Source organism: Coregonus clupeaformis, chromosome 28 (genome assembly GCF_020615455.1).
Source record: "Coregonus clupeaformis isolate EN_2021a chromosome 28, ASM2061545v1, whole genome shotgun sequence".
NCBI lineage: Eukaryota > Metazoa > Chordata > Actinopteri > Salmoniformes > Salmonidae > Coregonus > Coregonus clupeaformis.
The window spans coordinates 25,801,440-25,811,444 of NC_059219.1; the positions used below are offsets into that span (position 1 = coordinate 25,801,440).

General features: G+C 43.8%; 2 protein-coding genes across 2 annotated transcripts in view; one reads left to right on the forward strand and one right to left on the reverse strand.

Annotated features, from left to right (window-relative positions):
• LOC121553465 (receptor-type tyrosine-protein phosphatase beta) overlaps positions 1 to 7,177 on the forward strand; it is a gene marked incomplete at its 3' end in the record, with an annotated part of 33,894 nt that extends 26,717 nt beyond the window's left edge. Inside the window, 3 exon segments of the mRNA XM_045208405.1 lie at positions 1 to 4; positions 3,490 to 3,765; positions 6,896 to 7,177. The exon segment at positions 1 to 4 is cut by the window's left edge and continues 260 nt beyond it. Of these exon segments, the coding sequence (XP_045064340.1) occupies positions 1 to 4; positions 3,490 to 3,765; positions 6,896 to 7,177 (562 nt within the window).
• Positions 7,178 to 8,177: 1,000 nt separating this feature from the next.
• Positions 8,178 to 10,005, reverse strand: part of arhgef39 (Rho guanine nucleotide exchange factor (GEF) 39) — a 121,003-nt gene continuing 119,175 nt past the window's right edge. Inside the window, exon 8 of the mRNA XM_045208406.1 lies at positions 8,178 to 8,208. Coding sequence (XP_045064341.1) covers positions 8,178 to 8,208 — 31 coding nt within the window. The remainder of the gene's footprint in view (positions 8,209 to 10,005) is intronic.

Below are 10,005 nucleotides of genomic sequence, written 5' to 3' on the forward strand. Positions count from 1 at the left end.
ACAGGTGAGACGGACACACACTGAAATCCTCTGACTAACACACCTGGCTCAAATATTTGAGGTGCGCTTGCTTTTGTAGTCCAAAAACCGTCCCAAACTCCAAGCTAAATCAAGCTCACCTCAAATTCAACATGATTTGACGTGTATTTCACCCAGGTCCGCTGACTACAGACTGGAATACAGAAGTAGTGTATGAATACTGTGTATTTGTATTTGTATTTGTTATGGATCCCCATTAGTTCCTGCCAAGGCAGCAGCTACTCTTCCTGGGGTCCAGCTAAATTAAGGCAGTTCTACCATTTTTAAAACATTACAATACATTCATAACAGATTTCACAACACATTAGGTGTGTGTCCTCAGGCCCCTACTCTACTACCACATATCTACAACACAAAATCCTTTACTCAAAGCCAGTGGCATGTTGTTAGTAAAGATTAAATTTAAAGTAAGGGGCCCTGGGTAATTCCTGATTCTACCTGGATTAGGCTGGAGAGGCTTCCTTTAAAGAACACCCTCTGTGTTCTGTTAGACAGGTAACTCTTTCTCCACAATATAGCAGGCAGTGGTGGAAAAAGTACCCAATTGTCATACTTCAGTAAAAGTAAAGATACCTTAATAGAAAATGACTCCAGTAAAAGTGAAAGTCACCCAGTAAAATACCACTTGAGTAAAAGTCTAAAAGTATTTGGTTTTAAATGTACTTAAGTATCAAAAGTAAAATTAAAAGTATAAATCATTTCAAATTCCTTAATTTCAACGGCATAATCTTTTTTTTATTTTTTTTATTTACGGATAGCCAGGGGCATACTCCAACACTCAGACGTCATTTACAAACGAAGCATGTGTTTAGTGAGTCTGCCAGATCAGGGGCAGTAGGGATGACCAGGGATGTTCTCTTTATAAGTGTTTGAATTAGGCAATATCCCTGTCCTGCTAAGCATTCAAAATGTAACAAGTACTTTTGGGTGTCAGGGAAAATGTATGGAGTAAAAAGTACATCATTTTCTTTAGGAATGTAGTGAAGTAAAAGTAAAAGTTGTCCAAAATATAAATGGTAAAGTATAGTACAGATACCCCAGAAAACTACTTAAGTAGTACTTTCAAGTATTCTTACTTAAGTACTTTACACCACTGATAGCAGGGGGTGTAAAGCCATAACACGTATGTTTTTACAGCAGCAGACTATGATCGATAATGTCAAAAGCAGCACTGAAGTCTAACAAAACAGCCCCCCACAATCTTTTTATCATCAATTTCTCTCAGCCAATCATCAGTCATTTGTGTAAGTGCTGTGCTTATTGAATGTCCTTCCCTAGAAGCGTGCTGAAAGTCTGTTGTCAATCTGTTCACTGTAAAATAGCATTGTATATAAATATATATTTATTGACTTTATTATCAATTCAATCTATAATGTGTCAAACAATACCTGTTTCTTTTGATTGACATGTGACATAGTCATTTCGTAGGCATGCATCATATAGTGTATGTGTACGGTGCTGAAATTCATTCTGAACGTAGGAATTTTAGGGATCACATTTTCTTCATGACTCCACGTCGACCTCAGAAAAACACCACATTCATCCAACTGAATGTTGAAAGCTAATTGCCGTACATTTCTTATTGCCGAGGCTGTAATTTTCCAAAAAGTCTGCTACAACTTCTGATGAACTTATAAAGTTATTCTAAAAACAGAAGTGACAGATAGGGTGACACCCACTGCATCTGAAGTGGTGCTTCTGTCTGTCGATGACAATCTCTCTTTCACAGCGCCGCTGTCATTATCACACTCTTAAACGCAAATGACCGTAACGCCACTGGTGCATTTCCACTGAGCCTGTGTTTTATGTTAATGTGTCTCTGGCGTTATTGTGACACTAAAGACTTGGGTGGGTGAGCAGAATCAACAACCTCTTGTATCATCAAGACAGTTTGCTTTGTGAGAAGAAGGTGTTAAAGTCCACAGTCAGCCATTGTTATGTACCAGCTGAAAAGTGCCAGTGGCCTGGCTTTGGCCCCAAGAGAGAGCAGGTCAACCGGAGCCATGGCCCAGTGAGACACGGGTGTCGGGAACTGCTGGTCCGTGTAGATAGAAACAGAAAAGTCTGAGTCTTTTGGGTAAAACACCGGGGTAAATCCTCGGTGGAAACTCGCCACTAGTCAATTGGTTGTATTTGTTTATTTCTTATTGCAGAGACGATGTGTGATAGCTCTTAATTGGGCCTGATGGAGACTGTTAAAACTCTGATGTGAATGTTAAGATACGGCTCAGCAGAAGTGACTCATTTATCAACGTAATGTGTTGATGGATGTTATACAAGCAGCTTATGGTCTTTGAGGTGTGAGACAGTCTGGGGAAATCAGTGATTTAATGTCATTAAGTTACCTGCTTGGTTATCTTTTTGTTTTGTCAACAATGTGAATGTCAAAATGACTTTTCTCCCAATGGCCTTTCTATGTGAATGACTGTGACTTTTACACCGCACCTTGTCTAACATCTGAGCTCACTTCCTATAATTTGAACTTCATCCATCTCGGTAACCCAGAACTAAAAACTCACGTCATTTGGTCAGATGCCATTTATGTCACGTAGTCTATCCATGAGAGATTAGAACTTCATTGCTCTGACGGACATTTGAGTCACTAAAACATTGCGAAGAACTTCTCTCATTAGATGAGATGTTGGATATCCATTATCCAATTCCAGATGGATATCTAAATGCAAGATACATTGTCCTGTTCATAATCTCTGCCTTTCCTCTTGATAATAAAATAGAACATGAACTAACTCTATCGTCCTGTTCTCTCTCTTCTCCCCCATCCCCTTAACCCCCCCCCAAACCCCCTGTTCTCTCTCTTCTCCCCCGTCCCCTTAACCATCCCCCCAAACCCCTGTTCTCTCTCTTCTCCCCCCATCCCCTTAACCATCCCCCCCAAACCCCTGTTCTCTCTCTTCTCCCCCATCCCCTTAACCATCCCCCCAAACCCCTGTTCTCTCTCTTCTCCCCCCATCCCCTTAACCCCCCAAACCCCTGTTCTCTCTCTTCTCCCCCATCCCCTTAACCATCCCCCCCAAACCCCTGTTCTCTCTCTTCTCCCCCCATCCCCTTAACCATCCCCCCAAACCCCTGTTCTCTCTCTTCTCCCCCATCCCCTTAACCATCCCCCCAAACCCCTGTTCTCTCTCTTCTCCCCCATCCCCTTAACCATCCCCCCAAACCCCTGTTCTCTCTCTTCTCCCCCCATCCCCTTAACCATCCCCCCAAACCCCTGTTCTCTCTCTTCTCCCCCATCCCCTTAACCATCCCCCCCCAAACCCCTGTTCTCTCTCTTCTCCCCCGTCCCCTTAACCATCCCCCCAAACCCCTGTTCTCTCTCTTCTCCCCCATCCCCTTAACCATCCCCCCAAACCCCTGTTCTCTCTCTTCTCCCCATCCCCTTAACCATCCCCCCAAACCCCTGTTCTCTCTCTTAACCATCCCCCCCCCCAGTCCCAGCCCCAGTGCGCTCCCTCCACGTCCAGGGTGGTGAGCGTACTGACCGTCTCTCCGTCAGCTGGCTGCCTGGGGCAGGGGAGTGGAGCAGGTACCAAGTGGTCCTCTACAGCGGCCTGGAGGGCTCAACCACCGCTCTGGCAGCCCAGGAGCTGGGCATGGAGCAGAGAGAACACCTGTTCCAGGGACTGGTGCCTGGCCGTCTGTACCGGGCTGAGGTGGTCACACACAGCGGAGAGCTGACTAATGCTGCGTGTGCCAAGGGAAGGACTGGTCAGTGCACTACCCCTCTCTCTCTCTATCTGAAACTCATATCAATGTCTGATGCCAGGGATGATAGCTGTTATATCATGTGTCCATTCCACTTGAACAACTGTACTGACTTGTTCTACCTTGGTTGGAAAATACTCTACACCATGGGTCAATGCATCCAGAGTTCACATGACAGAAACAATTTACACACAAAATAAGTTCAACTTATTCAAAAAAACTGTAAGTTCAACTATTTTGTGTGTTCTCCTCTCCCTTTATCAATCACAGTTTGTGTTGCTTGTAGTAAAGCCTTTATCGGTCTGTGTTTTGTGTTGCTTGTAGTAAAGCCTGTATCGGTCTGTGTTTTGTGTTGCTTGTAGTAAAGCCTGTATCGGTCTGTGTTTTGTGTTGCTTGTAGTAAAGCCTGTATCGGTCTGTGTTTTGTGTTGCTTGTAGTAAAGCCTGTATCGGTCTGTGTTTTGTGTTGCTTGTAGTAAAGCCTGTATCGGTCTGTGTTTTGTGTTGCTTGTAGTAAAGCCTGTATCGGTCTGTGTTTTGTGTTGCTTGTAGTAAAGCCTGTATCGGTCTGTGTTTTGTGTTGCTTGTAGTAAAGCCTGTATCGGTCTGTGTTTTGTGTTGCTTGTAGTAAAGCCTGTATCGGTCTGTGTTTTGTGTTGCTTGTAGTAAAGCCTGTATCGGTCTGTGTTTTGTGTTGCTTGTAGTAAAGCCTGTATCGGTCTGTGTTTTGTGTTGCTTGTAGTAAAGCCTGTATCGGTCTGTGTTTTGTGTTGCTTGTAGTAAAGCCTGTATCGGTCTGTGTTTTGTGTTGCTTGTAGTAAAGCCTGTATCGGTCTGTGTTTTGTGTTGCTTGTAGTAAAGCCTGTATCGGTCTGTGTTTTGTGTTGCTTGTAGTAAAGTCTGTATCGGTCTGTGTTTTGTGTTGCTTGTAGTAAAGCCTGTATCGGTCTGTGTTTTGTGTTGCTTGTAGTAAAGCCTGTATCGGTCTGTGTTTTGTGTTGCTTGTAGTAAAGCCTGTATCGGTCTGTGTTTTGTGTTGCTTGTAGTAAAGCCTGTATCGGTCTGTGTTTTGTGTTGCTTGTAGTAAAGCCTGTATCGGTCTGTGTTTTGTGTTGCTTGTAGTAAAGCCTGTATCGGACTGTGTTTTGTGTTGCTTGTAGTAAAGCCTGTATCGGTCTGTGTTTTGTGTTGCTTGTAGTAAAGCCTGTATCGGACTGTGTTTTGTGTTGCTTGTAGTAAAGCCTGTATCGGTCTGTGTTTTGTGTTGCTTGTAGTAAAGCCTGTATCGGACTGTGTTTTGTGTTGCTTGTAGTAAAGCCTGTATCGGACTGTGTTTTGTGTTGCTTGTAGTAAAGCCTGTATCGGTCTGTGTTTTGTGTTGCTTGTAGTAAAGCCTGTATCGGTCTGTGTTTTGTGTTGCTTGTAGTAAAGCCTGTATCGGTCTGTGTTTTTGTGTTGCTTGTAGTAAAGCCTGTATCGGACTGTGTTTTGTGTTGCTTGTAGTAAAGCCTGTATCGGTCTGTGTTTTGTGTTGCTTGTAGTAAAGCCTGTATCGGTCTGTGTTTTGTGTTGCTTGTAGTAAAGCCTGCATCGGTCTGTGTTTTGTGTTGCTTGTAGTAAAGCCTGTATCGGTCTGTGTTTTGTGTTGCTTGTAGTAAAGCCTGCATCGGTCTGTGTTTTGTGTTGCTTGTAGTAAAGCCTGTATCGGTCTGTGTTTTGTGTTGCTTGTAGTAAAGCCTGTATCGGTCTGTGTTTTGTGTTGCTTGTAGTAAAGCCTTTATCGGTCTGTGTTTTGTGTTGCTTGTAGTAAAGCCTGTATCGGACTGTGTTTTGTGTTGCTTGTAGTAAAGCCTGTATCGGACTGTGTTTTGTGTTGCTTGTAGTAAAGCCTGTATCGGACTGTGTTTTGTGTTGCTTGTAGTAAAGCCTGTATCGGTCTGTGTTTTGTGTTGCTTGTAGTAAAGCCTGTATCGGTCTGTGTTTTGTGTTGCTTGTAGTAAAGCCTGTATCGGTCTGTGTTTTGTGTTGCTTGTAGTAAAGCCTGTATCGGTCTGTGTTTTGTGTTGCTTGTAGTAAAGCCTGTATCGGTCTGTGTTTTGTGTTGCTTGTAGTAAAGCCTGTATCGGTCTGTGTTTTGTGTTGCTTGTAGTAAAGCCTGTATCGGTCTGTGTTTTGTGTTGCTTGTAGTAAAGCCTGTAACGGACTGTGTTTTGTGTTGCTTGTAGTAAAGCCTGTATCGGTCTGTGTTTTGTGTTGCTTGTAGTAAAGCCTGCATCGGTCTGTGTTTTGTGTTGCTTGTAGTAAAGCCTGCATCAGTCTGTGTTTTGTGTTGCTTGTAGTAAAGCCTGCATCGGTCTGTGTTTTGTGTTGCTTGTAGTAAAGCCTGCATCGGACTGTGTTTTGTGTTGCTTGTAGTAAAGCCTGTATCGGTCTGTGTTTTGTGTTGCTTGTAGTAAAGCCTGCATCGGTCTGTGTTTTGTGTTGCTTGTAGTAAAGCCTGTATCGGTCTGTGTTTTGTGTTGCTTGTAGTAAAGCCTGTATCGGTCTGTGTTTTGTGTTGCTTGTAGTAAAGCCTGTATCGGACTGTGTTTTGTGTTGCTTGTAGTAAAGCCTGTATCGGACTGTGTTTTGTGTTGCTTGTAGTAAAGCCTGTATCGGTCTGTGTTTTGTGTTGCTTGTAGTAAAGCCTGTATCGGTCTGTGTTTTGTGTTGCTTGTAGTAAAGCCTGTATCGGTCTGTGTTTTGTGTTGCTTGTAGTAAAGCCTGTATCGGACTGTGTTTTGTGTTGCTTGTAGTAAAGCCTGTATCGGTCTGTGTTTTGTGTTGCTTGTAGTAAAGCCTGTATCGGTCTGTGTTTTGTGTTGCTTGTAGTAAAGCCTGTATCGGTCTGTGTTTTGTGTTTCTTGTAGTAAAGCCTGCATCGGTCTGTGTTTTGTGTTGCTTGTAGTAAAGCCTGTATCGGTCTGTGTTTTGTGTTGCTTGTAGTAAAGCCTGTATCGGTCTGTGTTTTGTGTTGCTTGTAGTAAAGCCTGCATCGGTCTGTGTTTTGTGTTGTTTGTAGTAAAGCCTGTATCGGTCTGTGTTTTGTGTTGCTTGTAGTAAAGCCTGTATCGGTCTGTGTTTCCCCCCTCAGCCCCAGAGCCTCCCTCCATGGTGTCTTTCAGAGACGTCGGTGGTAACAGCTCTGTAGAACTGACCTGGGATGGTCCCACCTCTGGTGACTACGACACCTTCGACCTCCAATGGGCGCCCAGAGATTCCCTGTCAATCACAGCGCTTCAGCCAACCAGCCGCATCCTGGATGGGATGTTCCCGGGACGACTGTACAACTTCACCATCCGCACTGTCAGCGGGGGAGGAGCCAAGGGCGGGCCTATCGCCAACAGCCTGCCAATCCAGAGGAGCCTCAGAACAAGTAGGTGGAGCTTATGAGAGAGGGATTGGTTGGTTTACTGATGGGGTTGAAATTGTGTCATTCGTGGTTAAAGTTACAGTATTTATGTTGGGTTTGAAACTGTGTCATTCATGGTTAGGGTTACAGTATTTATTGGACTGGTAGACCTTCATGAAAACCAACCAAACCTGATATGTGGGAAGTACTTCCACCATGGGCCACTAGAGGGAAGCACACAACTGATCAAGAGAGAGAGACCGTACACTCAAGTGCAGTGGTCTGTGAGTGTGGGTAAATGAAAGTGTGTGTGTGTGTGTGTGTGTGTGTGTCCCAGTGTGTGTGTGTGTGTGTGTCCCAGTGTGTGTGTGTGTGTTTGTCCCAGTGTGTGTGTGTGTTTGTCCCAGTGTGTGTGTGTGTGTGTGTGTCCCAGTGTGTGTGTGTGTGTGTGGCCCAGTGTGTGTGTGGGGCAGGTCCCGGCTGGTCCCGGCATCTGACTGAGTTGTTTGAAGTTGTTGTTTACATCCCATGTTGAGCTTGGCTCTCTGGGGAGGAGATGGTTTGGAGCACGATGAGGCCAAACAGAATATAGAATCAAGGTCCGGAACTGAGAGAGATTCTAAAAGGGCTTCTGGGTTCTGTATCCTGTCCTACTTTACACACACACACAGAGAGAGACACACACACACAGACACACACAGACACACACAGACACACTAGTTTAGGTGAGTGGAGACAGACACTTGAGAGATAATTAGGTAGTCAGTTGATAGGCCCAATATAAATGACCATGTGTAAGCTGTAATGGAATGGCATCAAACACCTGGAAACCTTGTGTTTGATGTATTTGATACCATTCCACTTATTCCACTCCAGTCATTACGAGCCCGTCCTCCCCAATTAAGATGCCACCAACCTCCTGTGAACCTGAGCTATAGGGACTCAGATGATGTAGAGGAGACAGAGACCTGAGCTATAGGGACTCAGATGAAATAGAGGAGACAGAGACCTGAGCTATAGGGACTCAGATGATGTAGAGGAGACAGAGACCTGAGCTATAGGGACTCAGATGAAATAGAGGAGACAGAGACCTGAGCTATAGGGACTCAGATGACAAGCCCAGAATAACTATGTTAAGAGACAGAGGGTGTGTCTGAAATGTCATCCTATTCCCTATATAGTGCACTCTTTTTGACTAGAGCCCCATGGAAATGTAGTGTAGTGTTGTGCACTACATAGGGAATAGGGTGCCATATGAGACACGCAGCCTGAAAGACATATTGGGGTAAATCTGTCTCATGGTTTATTCAGTAGAATGGTTTAACTCCACCGGCCGAGTGGTGATCTATTAGAGAGGAGGAGGAGGAGGAGGAGGAGGAGGAGGTGGAGGAGGGGAGGAGGGGAGGAGGAGGGAGGAGGAGGAGGAGGAGGAGGAGACAGTGTTCTCACAGGCTGTCATTAGTCTAGTCCATGGCCCACTTTACTTTATCTCCCCCTCAGAACTCTGCTCCAGATCAGTTCAACACAAACATGTTGCCTGGCCTTTCAGTAGTCTGTACACATACCAGAGATGTTTGCAATTCTTGTGTGATTTCTTACTAAGGCTGTGACGATACCAGTATTGCAGTATTTTGTTCATAGCAACAAAAAAACAAAACAAAGCAGACTAAACTCTTTGGTCCTTTAAAACCTGCTGTATGTAACATATTGTGTGCTACAGCTTGGAAAATAAATACATGTGACACTGGATGACAACATGATGATGTTTGTTTCCAACATTAGGGCTGTTTTCCTAAAGAAGTGAAATCCGCTTTGTGTTTTGTTTCCTTGCCACGATGGTAACAAGTATCGCGATACTGGTATCGTCCCGGCCCTAGTTCTTCCAAACTTTACGAACTTCGCTAAGTTCACTCAGGTCCATATCGCTCAACAGGGAGCCATTGATGTCATCTCCATCACACTCTGTTATGCTTACTTATGTGAGTGAGCATGAAGAGTTTAATTCCAAAACGCTGTACAGGGAGCTCCCCAACAGTGTTGGGACAGACACATTATGTTGTTGTTTTGACTCTGTACTCCGGCACTTTGGATTTGAAATGATACAATGACTATGAGGTTAAAGTGCAGACTGTCAGCTTTAATTTGAAGGTATTTTCATCCACATCTGGTGAACAGTTTAGAAATTACACCACTTTCTGTACATACAGTAGTCCCCCCCATTTTAGGGGACCAAAAGTATTGGGACAAATTCACTTCTAAGTGTATTAAAGTAGTAAAACGTTTAGTATTTGGTCCCATACCCATAGAACACAATGACTACATCAAACATGTGACTCTACAGACTTGGATGCATTTCCTGTTTGTTTTGGTTGTGTTTCAGATTATTTTGTGCCCAATATAAATGAATGGTAAATAATGTATTGTGTAATGTGTAGATCGGTAGATTGGTCACGTTTTAAGAAATGAACTCAAGTGAAAGGAACAGTTATATTGTCCGATCATTCAACCGCTCCCTGAAGTTCACAGGGTCATTTTCATTCTGCAGTATAACTTGCTTCGGGTAAGGGTAAAGGTCATTCGGGTAAGGGTAAAGGTCATTTGGGTAAGGGTAAAGGTCATTTGAATATCCCCTCCTTTGCTCCAGCAGCACTGAACATACTGTAGCATTCGGCTTTAACACGTATAATTTATCTTAGTTTAAATTATTCAGTAAAACAAGAGTTTAACACAAAACATCCACAAGTAAAATCTACATATACAATTCAGAATAAAACGTCCATTATTAGAACCCTACAGCACAGTAATCACCCTACAGTACATGAATCACCAACCACATGTGAATGATTCATTAG